Source organism: Elephas maximus, chromosome 1, assembly GCF_024166365.1.
Source record: "Elephas maximus indicus isolate mEleMax1 chromosome 1, mEleMax1 primary haplotype, whole genome shotgun sequence".
NCBI lineage: Eukaryota > Metazoa > Chordata > Mammalia > Proboscidea > Elephantidae > Elephas > Elephas maximus.
The window spans coordinates 198,033,481-198,054,532 of NC_064819.1; the positions used below are offsets into that span (position 1 = coordinate 198,033,481).

Consider the following 21,052-nt stretch of genomic DNA (forward strand, 5'->3'; position numbering starts at 1 on the left):
CTACCTGGCCATCTGACTGGAAGAGATCCATATCTATGCCTATTCCCAAGAAAGGTGATCCAACCAAATGCGGAAATTATCAAACAATATCATTAATATCACATGCAAGCAAAATTTTGCTGAAGATTATTCAAAAGCAGCTGCAGCAGTGTATCGACAGGGAACCGCCAGAAATTCAAGCCAGATTTAGAAGGGGTTGTAGAATCAGGGATATCATTGCTGATGTCAGAAGGATCCTGGCTGAAAACAGAGAATACCAGAAAGATGTTTACCTGTGGTTTATTGACTATGGTAAGGCATTTGACTGTGGATCATGACGAATTATGGATAACATCGCGGAGAATGGGAATTCCAGGACACTTAATTGTGATCATGAGGAATGTGTACATGGATCAAGAGGCAGTCCTTCAAACAGAACAAGGGGATACTGCATGGGTTAAACTCAGGAAAGGTGTGCATCAGGATTGTATCCTTTCACCATACATGCTGAGCAAATGATCTGAGAAGCTGGACAATATGAAGAACCGGGCATCAGGATCGGTGGAAGACTCACTAACAACCTGCCTTATGCGGATGATAAACAACATTGCTTGCTGAAAGTGAAGAGGATCAAAGACCACAGGCTTCAGTATAGATTACACTCTACATAAAGTAAAAATTCTCACAACTGGACCAATAAGCAACATCATGATAAACAGAGAAATGATTGAGGTTGTCAAGGATGTCATTTTACTTGGATCCACAATCAACACCCATGGAAGCAGCAGTCAAGAAATCAAAAGACGCGTTGCATTGGGCAAATCAGCTGCAAAAGACCTCTTTAAAGTGTTGAAAAGCAAAGATGTCACCTTGAGGCCTAAGGTGCTCCTGACCCAAGCCATGGTGTTTTCTATCGCTTCATACACATGGGAAAGCTGGCCAACAAATAAGGGATGACCAAAAAGAATTGATGCCTTTGAATTGTGGTGTTGGAGAAGAATATTGAATATACCATGGACTGCCAAAAGAACTAACAAATCTGTACAACCAGAATGCTCCTTAGAAGCAAGGATGGCGACAATATGTCTCACATACTTTGGACATGTTGTCAGGAGGAATCAGTCCCTGGGGAAGGACATCATTCTTGGAAAAACAGAAGATCAGCAAAAAAGAGGAAGACCCTCAACAAGATGAATTGACACAGTGGCTGCAACAGTGGGCTCGAGCATAGCAACAATTGTGAGGATGGCGCAGGACCAGGCAGTGTTTCATTCTGTTGTGCATAGGGTTGCTATGAGTCGGAACCAACTCGAGGGCACCTAACAACAACAACAACGTTATTAATACATGTTAGAGCATTATAGATTAGAGAGCATTTCACACATAGCAGCTCATTTGACAGTGTGGTAGCCTGTATTTTCTATTTCTCTCTTATTCTTTAGCCTATTTAAAGCTAGAAGAAACACTTCTATGAATTATGTTTGTGTATATTTCTCACAGAGATGGCAGGGGGTGAGGGGTAGATAACAGTCTTCACTTCAAATATTACAGAAATTTGTTGAAATCCAATGAGTTCTTTGCAAGTATGTGCAATGTTTATACCAAGTCTTCATAACCAGCATGACCTGTGTAGATTTGTATACAATGAGCTGGCTGCATGTTTTTTTCTTGAATTTTATTGGAAAGTTGAACTTTGAACTGCAGAGTTTAAAAATGTGAAAACTAAGACAAGAGATATGAGTAATCATCGAGAGTCCCTGGGCTGATAATGGGTCTTTGGGGCTTGGGCAAAGGAGTATGCAGACAAGGAAAGAATAGAGTCAAAGAAATTATTTTTCTAGCAGCTTTCATATTACAACTTTAATATCTAAGTACAGTTTAGGCCACAGGATAAGTGGATTGGATACTGATACCCATATAAAGGGAAAATACACATTTTCCATACTGCAAGAAATCGCTATTCAAGCTTATACAAGCTTTAAACCAAAAACCAGCTGCCGTTAAGTCGATTCCCACTCACGGCAAACCCACGTGTGTCAGAGTAGAACTGTGCTCTGTCGGGTTTTCAATAGCTGATTTTTTAGAAATAGAACGCCAGGCCTTTCTTTTGAGGTGCCTCTGGGTGGACTAGAACTTCCAACCTTTCAGTTAGCGGCCAAGCTCATTAATCATTTGCACCACCCAGGGACCTCGTTTGGGCTTTAGTGTGTCAATATTACTACAAATGACCAATACCCACCAAAGAACTCATATGCAGAGAATTAACAAAATTCAGTTTGTCAATAAATGGCATAAGTAGGAATTTTATACCTGAGAACATTAAAGTTAGTGCTGTAAAATGTGTCTTCTACTTAGTATTCATCTATAAAAAGAGCCTCACCAATACACGTCCAACTTCTCAGATGTAATTTTAGCCAACATTTGTTAGAGGGATTATTGACCCAAGAAGGAAGAAAATTATGCAGTTTTTATGAGCATTCTTTTGTGGTGCTTTCAATGACAAAGATTCAGTTTTGATAAATGCATTTTAAACTTGTGCTCTGAATTCAAAGGTTTATTGACCAATCATATGCCATGTTGAATCCAGCAATTTCCAAATGCTAGCCATCGATTAGCCAGTTGCAAATGACCACGGCTTTATTCTGACCTGAAATTAAATGCGTAACAGTGTGAGGGTGGGAAAGTGTTCACCCCTTACTAGTTTACTGCACTATTCCACCTCCTTTTTTTTTTATTCCACTTCCTAAACACTTCCCTAAAAGAAACATGACTTCCTTCAGAATCCCCTCCCACTCTTATCAACAGGTGCACTGCCACATGTAGACCCCCACCCAGTACCTATCTGACCACAGCTAGTTACCTGCCAAGCAGAGACAAACAGCTAGTACCTCGTGTCCTTGTTTTATATCACATTTCCCCCAAGCATACTGGTAGTGAAGGACCTCTCGCGGTGCAGGGTTTAAGCACTCGGCTGCCAACCAAAAGGTTGGCTGTTCGAACCCCCCAGCTGCTCCGTGGGAGAAAGATGTAGCAACCTGCTTCTGTAAAGCTTACAGCCTTGTGAACCCTATGGGGGCAGTCCTACCCTGTCCTGTAGGGGTCTTTATGAGTCAGAATTAATTCCGGGGCAATGGGTTTGGTTTTTTTTTTTTTTTTTTTAAAGCGTTTGGTAGTACTTTAAAGAGTCGCCACCAGGTGGCAGAATTGTAACGTGTTAAGATTGATGCGCTTCAACTGTGACCCTGATTTTTATTATTGTTTCAGAAATCAGTGTTTCCAAACCAACACAGGTTAAGTATCATGTCCGTAAATATGATGACTCCCCTCAAGTTCACATCACCTTGAAGGAGGAAGGTTCATCTTGCGGTGACCTTGTAATTACCTCATTTGAAGACTCTTCCTCCTATCCCTCTTTTTTAGTTTAGATGATTGTAGGAAGCAGGGTTGAATACGTCCTTAATTACAAGATCGTTTTATTCTTGTGTGAACCGAGGGGCACTTTCTATTCCATCTCACATGTTCCTCTTTAAAATGTTAGAAGTAGAAACAAAAGCTTGAGAGCCAGGGCGAGGAGCTCTACCCTCGGAGGGACCTGAGAGAGGGGGAAGAGAATACAGCAGCGGGTGAAACGCTGGGAAATGGCGCTGTGTTTAAAAAAAAAAAAAAACTTACGTACCCTAAAATCAGGCACGTTTTCGGATACACCAGCGAACAGTGTTGCTATAAGCAGACATGATCCACGTTCGTCTCCCTTTAACCAAGGGAGAGAGGAGGTCTATATTTACACCAAAAAAATCTACCAGATTAGAGGCTTGAGAGTTTTATTCCCTATATAAATGGTAAAGTAGGTTCATACAAAAGTATTCCTACACAGGCACTTCTCAGACCCTTTTTCAACTGTTAGTTTTATACAGGAAGGTGGTAGTTTTATTAAAGGAATATCCATAAGCTCCATCTTATTGCAGATCAATAATAGTAAACATCTGTTCAGGATGTTATGAAAGAAAAATGAACTTACTGTACTGGTTTTAGACTTTGTCCGTTGCCAAAGGGAGTGGTAAATTGTTACTCTATTCTGTATCATTGGTCCATCTGAGAATATTGTTTTGTTAACCACTGCTTCCGCCTGTTTCTCAAGATCCACCTGTTGCAGAAGTCAAGAAGCCACACTGGAGGGCGCTTTTCTTCCTAAATTTTAAGTGGGTATTTCACACAATGGAGCCCTGGTGGCGCAGTGGTTAAGAGTTTGGCTGTGAACCAAAAGATCAGCAGTTCGAATCCACTAGCCACTCCTTGGAAACCCTATGGGGCAGTTCTACTCTGCCTATAGATAGAGTCGCTGTGAGTCGGAATCAACTCGATGGCACTGGATTTGGTTTTTGGTTTCAGGCAGTACTTCTCAAAAGGACCCTTACAAAATCCCTGTCCTTTTCTGGTCAGAGGTGTTCTGGACATGACTTAAGGAGGGACTTTTCCATCTAGAGTATCTGATACCAAGTGATGGAGAACTACTGCTCAGCTCAGGAGCAGTTCTGGAAATACCGGTACAGTCGAGCAACAAGCAACTTGATCACAGCATTAGGGCCATGAGGCAACATATAAAGTCAAAAGTTCTCCGGACATAGAGCTGCTAACAATAAAATATCTAATCTTTGCAGCTGCTACCTTGATAATTTTAAAAATTATATTAGAAAAGTTATTTTATATTAACATTTTTATGTATTAACTAGGAGTCCCTGGGGGGTGCACACGGTTAATATGCACAGCTGCTAACCAAAAGGTTGGAAATTTGAGTCCATTCAGAGTTGCCTCCAAAGAAGGGCCTGGTGTTCTGCTTCCAAAAATCAACCACTGAAAACCCTGTGGAAGCCAGTTCTACTCTGAGGCACATGGGTTGCCATGAATTGGAACCCACTCGAGAACAACTGGTTTGTATTGGCTTATGAAAACTAGAGAAGTGACCACAGTGTTAACAATGAGATAGAAATAATCTGGTGGTAGTTTTCTTTTAGACTGTGCATTATTGTTCCCTAAATCTTCAACATTCATTGACCTTTTCAATCCCTCAGTTTTCAGAGCTGAGGGTTTAGAGAAGTTTTAGTCAAATTCTTCCCCCAGTGGGCTCATATCTGGAAAGGTTCTTTTAGAGATTTCTGAGGGGAGATCACAGGCTACCTATGTGTGTTACGATGGCCCTCTGTACAGGAAATGTCGTGAGAGCTTGATAAACGTTCCCAATTATGTTAATAGCAACATTGACTGCTGAGACACTAAGGCTCCAAAGCCTTTTCCTTTTGGGCTCTCTTTGCAGGCAGTGTAATAGGAAAGGTGCGCCATGTGGTCAGCTCTCCAAGTGAACATTTTCCTGTCCTCCCCACTGGGTTTGTGCATATCTCAGGAATTTCAGCCACAGCCTGCTTTTTATAACTGACCATAACCTGGGGAGCAAGAAAGAAAATACCCCCATGAAGACCAATTTCATAGCATTTCAAAACACGTAAAGCCTCTTACCTGCTGTGGCAAACAGCTCAGTATGATTAAGCTCAAGAGAAAGGAGAATGAGGCTTTTCCTCACCGAGTAGAAATTGTCTATGCACCAATGAGTCATATCTGAGGCACACTATTCAGAAAGAACACTTCTCATCAAAGAGGCTGCCTTGAGCTGTTCGGGCACCAAGTCAGTGCTCCCTGGGGCAGTGGCCTATTGAGAACTATTCAGTGCAGATGTCAAAAACAGGTGGGTTGGTCAGAGTACGCAGGTTATTTATTTTCTCATGTACTACATGTTCTACAAGCCTTTCTAACCAACCAGTATATGGAGCTATCTTGTGAAAATAGAGAAAAGGGAAAAGAATTGTGGCTTTGGTAATTTAAGAAAGCTTAATATTCTGTTGAGCTGAGGCTTACAGTAGTCAAATATGGGCCACCTAGCGAGGACTGGCTATATAATTTGCAGGGCCCAATGCAAAATGGAAATTCAAGGACCTTTGTTCAAAAATTATTAAGAATTTCAAGATGGCGACAGCAGAGGCTTAAACCAAGTGACTGCACACGTTGCACTCCTATGAAGCCGGCCCTACACCTGACTCTCTCTCTTAAGCACGCTAGGATCCTAATCTTTGAACAGTGGCAGTTGAAATGGTGTATGATGGGTTACATTAAAACATGTGCTTGGTTGCCTAGCAACTGGCTAAGGACTTGAATGGGCTGACTTGCAGGTTTAGATACACCATCTTGAAAGTCTAAATTCATGGAAACCTTCTAGTGGGCCGATAATTTTCAAGGAAAAGTAATATAACAGGAGATGGGAATGGGGAGGGCAAGAAGAAAAATGTTTTTCTACTGTTATAATCTCCTGGGTAGCTAGCTTGTCATTTTCCCTGTTACAGTCTTCTAAGACTGAAACTCTTCCTAAGCGAAGTAAAAGTAAAAAGGAAATTCTGATTTCCTCAGAAATATAAGCAATGTTTTTCCTTAGAGGGTAATGAAAAACATTAGTTAATAAATATTTGTTGAACACATTCATTTGGCAATTCAAAAATATATGAAAACTGATTCACATTCAGTAGACATTTAATAAGTACTTTTTTTTAATAGAAGGAAACCCTGGTGATAGAGTGGTTAAGTGCTACAGCTGCTAACCAAGAAGTCACCAGTTCAAGTCCACCAGGCACTCCTTGAAAACTCTATGGGGCAGTTCTACTCTGTCCTATAGGATTGCTATGAGTTGGAATCGACTCAACGGCAGCGGGTTTGGTTTGGTTTTTTGGTTATGCAGTAGAATACAGAGATAAATAAGAGTCAATTTTTATTCTCAAGGAACTTAAATAAGACTATACAAAGACACCAAGCTAGTTTTTGAGAAACAATTAAATACCAGCAGAGGGGCAGCAAAAGAGAGGAAGATGCTCAACCAAACAGACTGACACAGTGGCTGCAACAATGGGTTGAGCATAACAACAATTATGAGAATGACACAGGACCAGGCAGTGTTTTGCCCTATTGTACATAGGGTCACTATGCGTTGGAACCCACACGACCACACCTGACAACAACATTACATTTTCAAAGAACAGAGTCCATAACTTCCTTTTTCTCTCTCCCCTTGTATTTTACAGGGTCCTTGTGCTGTAGATTCAGAACCAGCCCTTTTGCTGGGGAGTAAGCAGTTTGGGCTTTCAAAAAATAGTCACATTGCAATTGCATTTGATGACACCAAGGTTAAGAACCGGTATGTATTAGTCTGAGATGTTTTGCAAAAACTGATAAATCAAAGTACTGGGTATTTGCATTTAATCAAGTTTAATCAACTGTATGTATAAATTAATGAAGTGTGTGTGTGTGTGTGTTTTTTTTTTTTTTAAATTCATGGTGTGTAGTAGAGAATAGAATTATATTTTTCTGAGCCTGAGCAGCCCAGGTTAGAAAATCAGCAGACCTGGAGAGTCCTCACCTCGGAGAAGGTTTGCTCTACTTCTGTGGAAGTACACTCATAATCTGCCATTATTCTATCTTAGAAGAATGCCTTGTTTTATTTTGTATGCTTTGATTTCACAGCCTCACAATTGAGTTTGAAGTGCGAACCGAAGCTGAATCGGGATTGCTTTTTTACATGGCTCGGATCAATCATGCTGACTTTGCTACTGTTCAGCTGAGAAATGGATTGCCCTACTTCAGTTATGACTTGGGAAGTGGTGACACCAAAACCATGATCCCCACCAAAATCAATGATGGCCAGTGGCACAAGGTATTATAGTCCCCAGGACATTGGCGGTGGCCTCTGATGTGGGTACAGAGTATGGGTGGCAGCCATCGGCCTTCCCCTGGTGCCAGTACTCTTTTGCCAGTGCAGACACTGTGGGGCTACTAGAGAGTGGCAGAGACTATAATAGAGCAAGAGCCTTATACAATTGCCACAACCCTGGAAAATGTGATAAGACCTGGATAGGTTTATGTTTAACTAGTTAAATGCTTCATCATGGTACTGTAGGGTTCTATCATGCTCCATGACTGAGGTTCCCAAACATCTGCCCACAGTCTAGGGCCAGGCAACTGAACACATTTTTGCTACTGGAAGTGAGGAATATATGACATTGGAGTGTATTAATCAGGAAGCTCTATTTCTTCCATTTAAAGGGATAATATTTATTCTGAGATTATGTTGACCTAGTTTTAAGGTACTAAAGTGACCTCTCTTTTATGAAAGAATGTTTGGCAAAATTAAAAGTTGCCAACACTAGGCTGGGCCCAAAGAGTTAGCCCCCACACCCAACCGCTACTGTTCTGTGAAAACCAGAGTCTGGAATCTCTGCTATATTGTATTTAAAGGGCTCTGAGGTATCGTTTCCACCTATGTTCATTTGGAACAACTTAAAAAACTTTGGCCTTACACCCAGAAACTGGTACTATTATGGTCACAGGAGGCTCATTTGCCAGCTTATTGTCCTCTTTGGCATGATTGCAAGTAGATAATATACTGCCTAATTAAAATAAAATCTCAGAATTTGTCTCTGCACCTGTGATAGCCTATTAAGTAAAGCTTCCCAAAATAGACCAATAAAATGTTTTAATTTGATATATTAACGTACTTGGACTTTTCATATCCTATAGAAAGCCAAAGAACCTGAAATAAAAATGCAAAGCCTACCAGTTTGTTATCACGAAAATAAGAAATGGAATTTTCTTATTTGCTTGGAACATTATCACTTTCAAAGATCAGTCGTCATGAAGGAACTCTCATTGTGGGTTTATTCTGATCTCTAGCTAGTAGAATAAAAAATATAACACTTGAAAGAAAGACATATTGTTGGGCCACATAAGGGTGGGATTAACGACCAACCAAAACCAAACCCACTGCCACCAAGTTGATTCCAACTCATAGCAACCCTATAGGACAGAGTAGAACTGCCCCATAGAGTTTCCAGGGAGCACCTGCAGATTTGAACTGCCGACCTCTTGGTTAAGCAGCTGTAGTACTTAACCACTACACCACCAGGGTTTCCGGGATTAAGGAAGGAAATTTAAATATCATAATGAGCCAAATTAAAAAATCCTTTTATTTTAAAGGTTTTTAAAAACTACTTCCCACACCAGAATAGCTTAAGGTAAAATAAGATCTTAAATAACTCTAATTCTGATCTAGACCCATTTTAAAATGATCATTGTAAGCTAGCATTTCAGAGGCTCACGCACTCATTTCCCTAAATTCAGAGTCCTGGTTGCATACTCAGGAGCCCTGGTGACACAGTGGTTAAAAGCTCATCTGCTAACCAAAAGGTCAGCAGTTCAAATCTACCAGCTGCCAACTGGGGCAGTTCTACTCTGTCCTGTAGGGTCTCTATGAGTTGGAATCAACTCGATGGCAGTGACTTTAGGTTTTTTTTTTTTTTTTTTTTGGTTGTATGCTCAAGCCAGTATTCACACCCCTTGTTTTACTCTATCCAAGAAGATAATTCATGCCACTGCCATAATTTCAGCATCTCATCAGTCAGCTTTCCCCTCCCTCCCTGGCTTGGTACTAATCAGGTGCTACAGAAATGGCACTGCAGCTTGGTTGCACTGCTCTTTGTTTAGTTCTGTAGAGAGGGGCGTGTAGATTACCTAAAATTGTGTTGACTAGCCCAGGCTTTGCTCAATCAAACTAATACACTTTTAAAACTGGACTTTGATTTTGTAACCCAGTTAATTCATGACATAGCCATCAGTCTCCGAGGTTCCTTCCAACATGTCTGCCTCTTGATACAGATGCACCCTTGGCAACCTATAGAAGAATCTTCAATCTAAAACTTAGCCAGAAAAATTTTGTATTCTTTTGTAGATAATAGTAATGAAGAGGACAGAATTTGTGATAAGCTGCAACATAGGCCTAATTTCACTTATATTATGGGCTTCACACACACTAGGCACTCAGTAAAAGTTATTTCCCTTTTTCTTAGGTATCTGATAAAAGTCCATGTCTTATACTCTGTGTTTGAAATTTGTCCAAGATTGGTATTGATGGCGCCTCTTGTTTTTTTGTAGATTAAGATTATGCGAATTAAGCAAGAAGGAATTCTTTATGTAGATGATGCCTCCAACAGAACCATCAGTCCCAAGAAAGCTGATATCCTGGACGTTGTAGGAATGCTATATGTTGGAGGGCTGCCCATCAACTATACTACCCGAAGAATAGGTCCAGTAAGTGTCTAATTTGTTTCTTTCTTGTCTAAATAACTGGCTGAGTTATTTATTCTTGTATTTTGAATTATTAGGTCACATTTGCCCACAATCACTTACAGGTGGATAAGAAATAAGTTTTCTGAAAAGTGACAGAAGATTTCATAGGCAGATCTGACTATGAAAGGCAATATCACAGAGCAAAGCATGAACTCTGCAGCCAAACTCCCTTGGTTTGAATAGCTCCTTTACTATTGACTAGCTAGCTGTGTGAGCTGGAGCAAGTTACTTACTTTTCTTTGACAAAGTTCCCTCATTTATAAAATAGGATAATAATGTTGTGTTGCTAGCTGCTGTTGAGTTGGTTCTTGACTCGTGAGGACGCCATGCACAACAGGATGAAACCCTTGTGATCAATACAATTTTCATTGGCTAATTTTTCAGAAGTAGCAGGACTATCCTCCTAGTCTGTCTTAGTCCAAACACTGCTGAGACCTGTTTAGCATCATAGCAACATGCAAGCCTCTAATGACAAACAGATGGTATGTTGGGTAGGAATCGAACCTCGGTCTCCCACATGGAAGATGAAAATTCCACCACTAAACCACCACCAAACAAATAGGGTCACTATAAAGGTTAAATGAGGTAATATATTTAAAGTGCTTGAAATAGTACCAGTCATATAGACAGCAAGGAAGATGATAATGATGGTGTTGATGTTCATGTTTCAGGATTGGAAACCACATATATTGAGAGATGCAGCATTTAGAGTATAGTTACCCAATATTGGATTCAGAATTTAAAGTCCCCACAGTTTTGTAAATCAATATTCACAAAATAATTTTCTGTCAAACTGTGTGTCTTGGTTTGCTTTGGATAGCATTATTCCAAGAGCATAGAGGATTAGTGTTTTCAGAGAACACACTACATGTAAATGTGATACATTTCTATTCTGAAATTAGAACACTTGATAATACACATAGATTTGTTTATTCATCAAAAACAATTGCCCATTATAGTGTGATTCTCAGTATTTGGCTTCTCTGTGTACGATCAGTATTACTCTTCTTTTATAGCTGTTGGACTGTAAATGAGAGTCTCTGAAGTGAGAGTGGCAAAAGTGATTAATGTGAGCCCCTGAAACCCGAAGAAGTATAATGGAGCAGAGTATGGTTGATTTCTTTCTAGAGTTCCTGAACCCCAGATGTTTAATGCAAACTTTCAAGTGTTACGTGTATGTGCATTTCCTTAGGGAAGGGTCCACTGCTTTCATTAGATTTTCAAAAGGAAGAAACCCTGAACCAAACCTAATTACCTTTTTCAAGTGGAATTGAATATAGATTATGGCAAAATGTATACATAATAAGGTTAATAAGCTATTAATGGAAACATGAAATCAGAAACATGGAGACTAATTAAAAGTTATGACATCCAATGGAGTATCTCAGATGGCCACTCACAGGCTTTTAAGACCCCAGACACTACTCACCAAAGCAGAAAGTAGAACATTTTCTTTATAAACTATATTATGCTGATCGAGCTAGATGTTCCCTGAGACCATGGTCCCCACAGCCCTCAGCCCAGTAATTCGGTCCCTCAGGGAGTTTGGATATATCTATGGAGCTTCCATGACCTTACCTTGTGCAAGAATGAAGAAAGCTAAAGACACAAGGGAAAGATTAGTCTGAAGGACTAATGGACCACAACTACCACAGCCTCCACAAGACAAGTCCAGTACAACTAGATGATGCCTGGCTACCACCACTGACTGACCTGACAGAGATCACAGTAGAGGGTCCCAAACAGAGCTGGAGAAAAATGTAGAAGAAAATTCTAACTCACACAAAAAAAAAAAAAAAAAAAAAACCCAGACTTAGTGGCCTGAGAGAGACTGGAGAAACTCCAAGAGTATGGCCCCTGGATACCCTTTTAACTCAGTAATGAAGTCACTCTTGAGGCTCGCCCTTCAGCCAAAGATTAGACAGGCCCATAAAACAAAACAAGAGGAGCACACCAGCTCACGGGCAAGGACTAGAAGGCAGGAGAAGACAGGAAAGCTGTTAAAAGGGAACCCAAGTTCGAGAAGGGAGAGTGTTGACATATCATGGAGTTGTTAACCAATGTTAAAACAGTATGTGTACCAACTATTTAATGAGAAGCTCGTTTGTTCTGTAAGCCTTCATCTAAAGTACAATAAAAAAAGAAAGAAAAAAAAGTTATGACATCCAAGTGGAGCCCATAGCTCTGTCAAGCCAGTGGTTCTGTTACAGATATAGGAACCACCGAAAATCAGAAGGATCATATTCCAGGCTAGATACATTCTAGTTGAGAGGCACAACACAGGAATCTCTGCACCATGCTGTGAAGCCTGGAGTAATAGTGCAGACCCTGACAGCCTTTGGGGCTGCCATATGCAACTGGCTAAGAATTACATCCGTACAGCTCCTTACAAATGATTGCATTCCACATAAAGGCAAAGGTCTGCAGAAACCTGACGTTTATGTCTTCTAACTTGAATATTTAGGTCACCTACAGCATTGAGGGCTGCATCAGGAATCTTCAGATGGCAGAGGCCCCTGCTGACCTTGAAAAGCCAACCTCCAGCTTCCATGTCGGGACATGTTTTGCAGATGCTCAGAAGGGAACATACTTCGATGGAACAGGTTTTGCCACAGCAGGTAAGGTTCTTCTATTCCCTTCCCTTTAAATATTAACCAGTTACAAACATGAATTTCTCGCTTTTACCAAAAAATAAAAGTCCCTGGGATCTTAACTAGTATCTTTTATTTAAACCAAGAATGAAACTTACAAAAGTAATAAAAATACCTCTTGAAAGTTAATGTATCTAATTCTGATAAGAACTAATAGAATAAAGTAAAAGTCTACTTGGAGAGCTTGTTCTATCCATTTCCTTCCCTGGAAATCAACAGTAAAACAAGTGTAATTCTGCCAAATCGTTCATCAGTTTATTCCATGCAGTTTTATCTACTTTCCCATTTTTCCATTTCTACTCTTCTGAAGATGAAATGCCGTTTTTCTTTCTTCTGCTCCAGTGTTTTGCAGAACTCAATTTCATGCCTCTCCCCCACAATGCACACATACTTATACCCATTTCCTGTTGATGGTGATGAATGTACCTTTCCCAGGCTTTCTTTAAGTATTCCTGCCTTTCCAATGAACATTTCTAGGGCAAATCTGGATCACTGATAGTGAGTGTACAATGTGGAAAGAAAAATATGAAATAACCTCTATATAATACTAAAATAAATCTGGCATTAACCTAATTTAAGGTAGGATATTTAACCATATAACTAATAGGCACATTCATCTGTTCATTAAAAAATAGTGAACATATAGTATCTACAAACTATTATGGGAAACAAGTAAATAAGGCATATTTCTCTCCCACAAGACTATATTATCAAGAAATAAGATTCTGTATGCTGCGAAATCACAAGAAAACAAATAGGAATGATTATGAACTATAAAAGACATACAGCAAAATTCTGTGACTATTTTAGAAGAAAGATTAAATTTGGTTAGGAAAATCAAGAAAAGTTTCCCAGAGGAAGTAGCATTCAGCTAGGATTTAGAAGATAAGTTTAACACTCACATGCAAACGGTGTGGGAAGTGGAAGGGCAAGGTCCTCCAACAAAGAGTACAAGTAGAAAACCTCACCGATGCATAAGCAGAAAAAAATAGGATGGTTATAAAAAAAATTTTTTTTTTTTTTAATAACCATATTGACCCTCAAATTCTCTGTGCTGTGGAAGTTTCAAGCCTTTTCCAAGATTTCTGCAAATTCAAAAATGGCTATTGTTCTCTTGGGTAAATTTGATGGCAAACTTCAGCTTCTGGAGTCAATGGATTGATTTGCGATCCCGCCTGGGCTCTTCAGGTTCTACATCACTCTAGACCAGGAAATTAGCCACTTTCCCAGTTTCTAACATCCCCTGCCACCCCTCGACATGGAGTGTAATACAATCTATATAAGACTTGGGTGGTCAGAGGAGGTTACTTCACTGGAAAATGCACAGCTTCAATTTAAACCTTAGACATCTTTGTTTTTAAAAGCTTTCCAGTCATCCCAACACTGTTCTTTTTTTTTTTTTTTTTCTTTTTTAACTGACCTCTTTGCTCCTCACCCTGTCCTCAGCTGAACTACTTCACGTCTGTCATTCCTCTGTTCTCTTTTCCCACAACTCCTTTTCGGAACAGAAACCAAGTCTTTCTGTTTTATTTTCAGAACAAGTTAGCTTCTTCTACCCTTTTCTTTTAAAATCTTTTCTAGGCCCATTTTTGCCCCAAAAAGCCTTCCACATAACAGGTTTCCCCCTTCTTTGGAGACAGTTGTGGTTACCCATACCATGTTTTTCTTGTTGTGTAATAAATAAAAGACAGGAAGAAAATTTTCTTGAGGTTCTTCCCTAACACTCTATGCAGTCGATGTAGTATAACATGGAATTTAATAGATCATTTTGTTTTCTTTTTAATAATATTTTATTTTTGGTGCCAAAATATACAACCAAACATGTATCCATTCACAATTTCTACATGAACAGTTCGACAACGTTAGACACTTCACGTTGTATTGCCGTTCTATCTCTACCCGTATTGTTTCATCACCATTAAACTCTTCAAGTGCTCCTCTGTGCTTTGACTGTTGTCAGCTTACACTCACATAGGGAATTCTTTATAAAAGTGCTACGCTCGAGGCAAACATTCGTTATTAATTAGGCTAAAGTGTCCTTTAGTTAAACGATGGCTTCTTGGAACAGTTCAGTATCACTTTGTTTCTAAGAAGCGTGTCTTAAATATTTGCCAAAAACTAAATAAATGAATGAATCAAATGCGAAAAGCTCTAGGGAAAAGACTGAACTGGATGAGCTAGAGAAGTTTATTAAAACCCAGAATCTTCCCATTCAGATAGTACTTGTATTTTCTTTCTTTATAAATAAAATGGGAATTTTTTAACTCTTTCAAATCATTGTACCTTTTAGAATGTTCTAGTGACATTTTACGAAAGAATCACTTAATCCAACAGAAAGATTTCTAACATAATCATACCTGGCTGTGAGATTCTTTGAGTCAGTCTCTGTGTATGTTTATTTATTTATTTATTCAACAAACATATAGTAAACCTCCATTATGTATGGCACAATGGTTAAGGTGATCAGTTGCTAACCAAAAGGTCGGCAGTTCAAACCCAACAGCCAGCCCATGGGAGAAAAATGTGATGGTCTGCTTCTGTAAAGATTAAAGCCTTGGAAACCCTGTGGGGCAGATCTCTGTCCTATAGTGTTGCTATGAATAAGAGTCAACCAACACCAACGGTTTTTTTGGTCTTTTTGTTTTTGTTTTTTAATGCCAAATAGAGATCCCTGGGTTGTTCAAATGGTTTGTGCTCAACTACTATCCTACAGGTTGGCAGTTCAAACCTAGCCAGTGACGCCACAGAAGAAAGGCCTGGTAAAGTGCTTTAGTAAAGATTAAAGCAAGAAAACCCTACAGAGCAGTTCTACTCCGTAAAACATGGGGTCTCCATGAGTCAGAGTCAACTTGACAGCACCGGATTTTGTTTTGTTTTTTTATGTGCCACATAGTTTGCTATACACCAAGAATCAGTTTGTGAGCAATAAAGACCCAGTCCCTGCCCTCAGAGAACCTACATTCTAGCAGGGAAGGTAGCCACGAAAATAAGCAATAACCAATAAAGTGTCAAGTGATATGATGGTGGACGTGAAGCCCATATGGGAATCCATAACTGACATTCCTCATTCTAATTGGTTAACATATGAACTGAAATCTAGTAAAACCATTGCATTGTACAAATTTGAAGTAACATTCCCTAAACTCTAAACTGCAATTTAAAAAACAAAAAATCTTCATTTTACAGTTGGTGGATTCAAGGTGGGCTTGGACCTTCTTGTAGAATTTGAATTCCGCACAACTAGGACCACTGGAGTTCTTCTGGGAATTAGCAGCCAAAAAATGGATGGAATGGGTATCGAAATGATTGATGAAAAGGTGAATGTCAGCAGTGCGAACATTTCTGGATCTCCTCATCGTAATATCATTCATACTTAGAGAAATCTTATGAAGTCTTCAAATTGAAGCCCCACTATATTCTTTGTTTGGAGAAAGCTAGTTTGTATCTTTTTGATCCTTCTAGATTATTTCAATTCGTATGTGTTTTTGCACAATTATTTTGTGGACCCGTGTAAACTTTAAAAGTGCTCATTCCAAAGCAAGCCAGTTGTATTGACTAATATGACACCAAATGGTTTAGATCTCAAGCTCTAATCATGCTGCTAAAAGAACACTGTTATTTTCCTCTTTATAAAAACAGTTTATAAAACTATGGATTCCAATGGAGGAAGAGACTTGCATCATTGAAAATCAGTCTTTGCCTCTGATAATAGGGTAGACACCTCTCAGAATCCAGGGTATCCAGCTGACATGATATTTTAAAAGCATTGAGATACCATTATAAAAACAGCAAATTAGTAGCAAAAGTATTTTATCAATTTGCTTACCAAAAAAAAAAAAAATTGATAATCTAATTCAACACATGTCTTTAGTCCCTGCCTGCCTGTCACCAGCGACCTGCAGTGATAGGATCTGTTTGTATATACTTTGTACTATAGGGAACAAATAAGTAGAGGAGGCAAAGCAAGAAGTTCCTTAAGTTTCCTATTTGGCTATTAAATAGGAATCATACTTCAACTCTGTATTTCACTGTTAGGGTGTTATTACTGCCTTCCCAAGCCCAGCAGTGACTTAAAATACTCTTTTCCTTGCCTTCTACCAGCCCCTCCTCAGGTCCCAAGTCATCCTCAAAGGCAATATAACAAAAAAGATCCAGGATCTCAGAGACAAAAGGGTGAACAAATAAGCTACACTTAATAGTTTTGCCAAATTTTTGAAACACACTGTGGCTGCATCTTTTTCAGAGCGAGCCTCATTTTATCACCTGCTGATAACTGCTGTTACTATCAACATGCCAATGTATAAGTTCCTTTACAGGGCATGTGGATTTCTGTTTATTACAAACCACACTCTGCATAGTAAAGCTATTAATTAATATTTACAACACTATATAGTTTATGAACTTTTCACCTATTGCACTTTAAATCTTTTTTTTTTTTTTAATGCTATTTCTTTTCTTTTACTTCGTCAAATGTGTTGGCAATTGTATTAAATGTTTTTATTGTTTCAGTATGTTTCTTGTCTTCATCAGCTTCAAAAGAATTCTGTCATCTCAAATTTCAGGGACCTTTCCACATTACTCAAAGCAGATTGTTTTTTTTTTTTTAGACAAGAACTTCCAATCTAATTTATTCATTTTTAGGACGTTAACTAGCCTTCTGGCTCAAAGACTTTGGCACCTGTGAAATGAAGTTTGCCCCCCAAAAGTCATTTATGTAACTTTCCATCCTGTGTGCAGATGGAACCCATGTAGGAAAGAAAACTACAATTACAACATCAAAAGTTTAAATTTAAAAACAATGACAATAATCCTTTACCATGTATTTGTAAATGGCATTAGTGAGTCAATTTAAACAACATCTTTTAATGTAAGGTTATAAGGTCCACCAAGAGCTCTAACACTCTAAAAAGAACTGTGGCAGAATTTTTCCCCGTGTATACTAGGTCTTTTTGTTGTTATTTGGCCTCAAATTGTACTTCACATTTTCTGAAAGCAGAACTATTATCTACTTCATACCTCTTGTCTATTTCCCCCGGTAATGCTTAAATACAAAAAACATAATTTATAACTACTGGTGATTACATTTGTATTTTAATTTCTGTCACATTTTAATTTTTTTAATGTGACCCAGTTATATTCACATCAAACTCTTCAGCCAACATCTTTCCTAGAGACCTAATAATTGTACTATGTGAACCATTATGATATCCCTCTAATGAAACCGTCTGTGACCGTTCAATTCCCTACTTTCTAGCTCATGTTTCATGTGGACAATGGAGCTGGCCGATTCACTGCTGTCTATGATGCTGGGATCCCAGGGCGTTTGTGTGATGGACAGTGGCATAAGGTCACTGCCAACAAGATCAAACACCGCATTGAGCTGACGGTTGATGGGAACCAGGTGGAAGCCCAAAGCCCAAACCCAGCTTCTACATCAGCTGACACAAATGACCCTGTGTTTGTTGGAGGTTTCCCAGGTGAGTGCTGGCTACCCCAGCAAGAATGCCTTTGCTCTGTTGTGTTAGTGGTTTTGAAAATATTTATATTCATATAAATATGTCCAAGAATGTGAATTTAAGTGTACTTGGGCCCTAGCTTTAGAATCTACTTCCATAAATAACGCCTTAGCTAAAATTTCCAATGTGTAAAATGAGCATATTATTTATATAAACCACATGGGACTAACCTTTTCATGATAGCCCCCCAAATTTAATTTGTAGGGTGATTGAGGCTAGAGGAAATGAATTTTGCTTATAAAAGATATGAGACATTTAACAGAAATTGGCGCCAGAGGTAGTGTTCTTTGTGATTATTTTAAATTAATATACCAGAGGAATCATAAAATGTTATGGAATGTATTTCCTCAAGTTCTGGAAATCATTGGGTTAAACCTAACTAATTTCTCCCTTCAGTTATTATAGAGTTTATATTTATATTACAAAGAAACCCGAGCAATAAATCTGCATTCAAAAATCCTTCTCCAGCATATTAAGTATAGCATTCGAGCCATAGAGGGTTACCTAAAATACCCATAAATACGAGTGACCAACTTGATGAGAAATAAGCTAAGCGCCATTTAATAAATTTTTTTCTTTTTTTTTGTAAGAATACGGACTTGAAATGCTCTTTCATCATTTAGGCAAGAGAAACTTTTGTCCCCAAAGCTCCTTTGCTTAACAAAACACTTACTCGGCAGTGTTGACAGAGAAAAAGATACAGGCAAAATGGGGACCGATTTAGAGCTCCTCTTTCCAAAGTTGCTTCTGAGTTTTAAAAAGACCCTCTTCTGCTTCAATCAGGAATAACACCAAGATTAGGAAGGGTATAATGTACTCCTCCATTGCCAGTCTACCTCACTTAAGAAACAGCAGCCTAGTTAGTACCTAGCAGGCCTGCTGAAAGAATAGAAGGAAGAAGGTTTTGTATGAGTTTTCAACCCATTTAACCTTTTAAGAAGGTAATAAATCCGCCTTTAAAAACTCATGTCCTAACTGAGTATTTAGAGTATTTGCTTAATTGCTGTGTTTTATTAAATAAAATTTAATGGTTTTATATCACAACTCTAAATTAGTTCATTCCAAACCAATTCTTTGTTTGCTGCCTTAAAATGTATACTTCTAGATGTTTTCATATTTCATAATATATAACTATAAAAAGTTGATATTTCTTTATAGGCTTAACTTTTAATAAAGACAGCCTTCTAATTTAATCTCAAGCTAACAGCTGGCTTTGAGACGTGCTCTTAATTGCCATTGAGTCACCTGTGCCTCGTGATGACCCCCATGTAAAACAGAATGAAATGTTGCCCAGTCTTGCACCATCTTCATGATCTTTGAGATCCTTGAGTCCATTGTTTCGGCCACTGTGTTTTATGAGTGCCTTCCAACCTAGAGGACTCATCTTCCTGCACTGCGTCGAACAGTATTCTATTATAATTCATGGGGCTTTCGTTGGTTAATTTTTGGAAGTAGATCACCAAGCCTTTCTTCCTAGTCTTAGTCTGGAGGCTCCACTGAAACCTGTCCACAGCAGGTATTTGCTGGTATTTGAAATAACCGTGCCATAGTTTTCAGCATCATAGTAGCATGCAGGTCACCACAATAGGACAAACTGACAACTTTACATAAGACAGCCTTCCAATTTAATCTCAAGCTAAGAACCGACATAGTCTTAACATAACAGCACCTTTTCTAAATTAAGCCCTCTCACCCTTTTTTTTTTTTTTCTTCTTTAGATGGCCTCAATCAGTTTGGCCTGACAACCAACATTCGGTTCCGAGGTTGCATCCGATCCCTGAGGCTCACCAAAGGAACTGGCAAGCCACTGGAGGTTAATTTTGCCAAAGCCTTGGAGCTGAGAGGTGTTCAACCTGTATCGTGCCCAGCCAACTGATAAAAATAAGTTTAACCCCAAGAAGTGTCCTCAAAACAAGTATAATCAAGTAAAACAAGTATATTTTACCTACGTATGTTAATAAAACTAATTGGTACACATATATTAAATCCTTTCTGTATTCAGTTGGTGCTAATTCAGATCTGAGACTGAATTTAATTCCGTTTCTTTCTCAAGTCCATAAATAATAAACCAGTTATTTCATTCTAAATAACAGCTTGTTTTGTTTGACTATGTCTAAGTACAAAAGGCAACTGACCATAAATTGCTGAGTTTGCAACACGCCCTGCAGTCATTACAAGAAGAGCTCTGCTCTGATGGAATTCGCGAAGGCAACTGGTGGCACAATGGTTAAGAGCTTGGCTACTAATCAGAAGGTCAGCAGTTTGAATCCACCAGCTGCTCCTTGGAAGTTCTATGGGGCGGTTCTACTCTGTCCTATGGGGTTGCTGTGAGTTGGATCGATGGCAACATTTTTTTTTTTACTCCTGTTAATACTTTTTCTCATCCTTTTCTGTGCACATTGGCTTTGGCTCTGGCTTCGGCTTCCCGTGCAGGCCACTAAGAACAACTGTGGATTTGGTGTGTAGGGTAGGGAGAAAATCAGCTCCCATACTCCCAATGTTTGTGAAAGCATTAGCAAATCATTTCCCTGATCCAAGTTCATTATTACAGAGTTTAACTAGCCATTTGAATGAATACCCTTTTATGCTGAAGTTAGTGAGTATAGATCAGATTCAGGGCGGAGAGCTTAATTACTTGATTTTCTTGTTTGATAATGATTTATAGGCTTTGGGAACATAGCAGTCCCAAGC

At 38.9% G+C, this 21,052-nt stretch overlaps 1 protein-coding gene across 2 annotated transcripts in view; it reads left to right on the forward strand.

The window, feature by feature from the left end:
- LAMA2 (laminin subunit alpha 2) overlaps positions 1–20,429 on the forward strand; it is a 717,179-nt gene extending 696,750 nt beyond the window's left edge. For both annotated transcript variants that reach the window (XM_049901052.1, XM_049901136.1), the window contains exons 57-63: positions 7,098–7,210; positions 7,537–7,726; positions 10,000–10,155; positions 12,659–12,812; positions 16,032–16,162; positions 18,100–18,322; positions 20,080–20,429. In XM_049901052.1, coding sequence (XP_049757009.1) covers positions 7,098–7,210; positions 7,537–7,726; positions 10,000–10,155; positions 12,659–12,812; positions 16,032–16,162; positions 18,100–18,322; positions 20,080–20,237 — 1,125 coding nt within the window. In that variant the 3' untranslated portion in view covers positions 20,238–20,429. The remainder of the gene's footprint in view (positions 1–7,097; positions 7,211–7,536; positions 7,727–9,999; positions 10,156–12,658; positions 12,813–16,031; positions 16,163–18,099; positions 18,323–20,079) is intronic.
- The last annotated feature ends 623 nt before the right edge of the window (positions 20,430–21,052 follow it).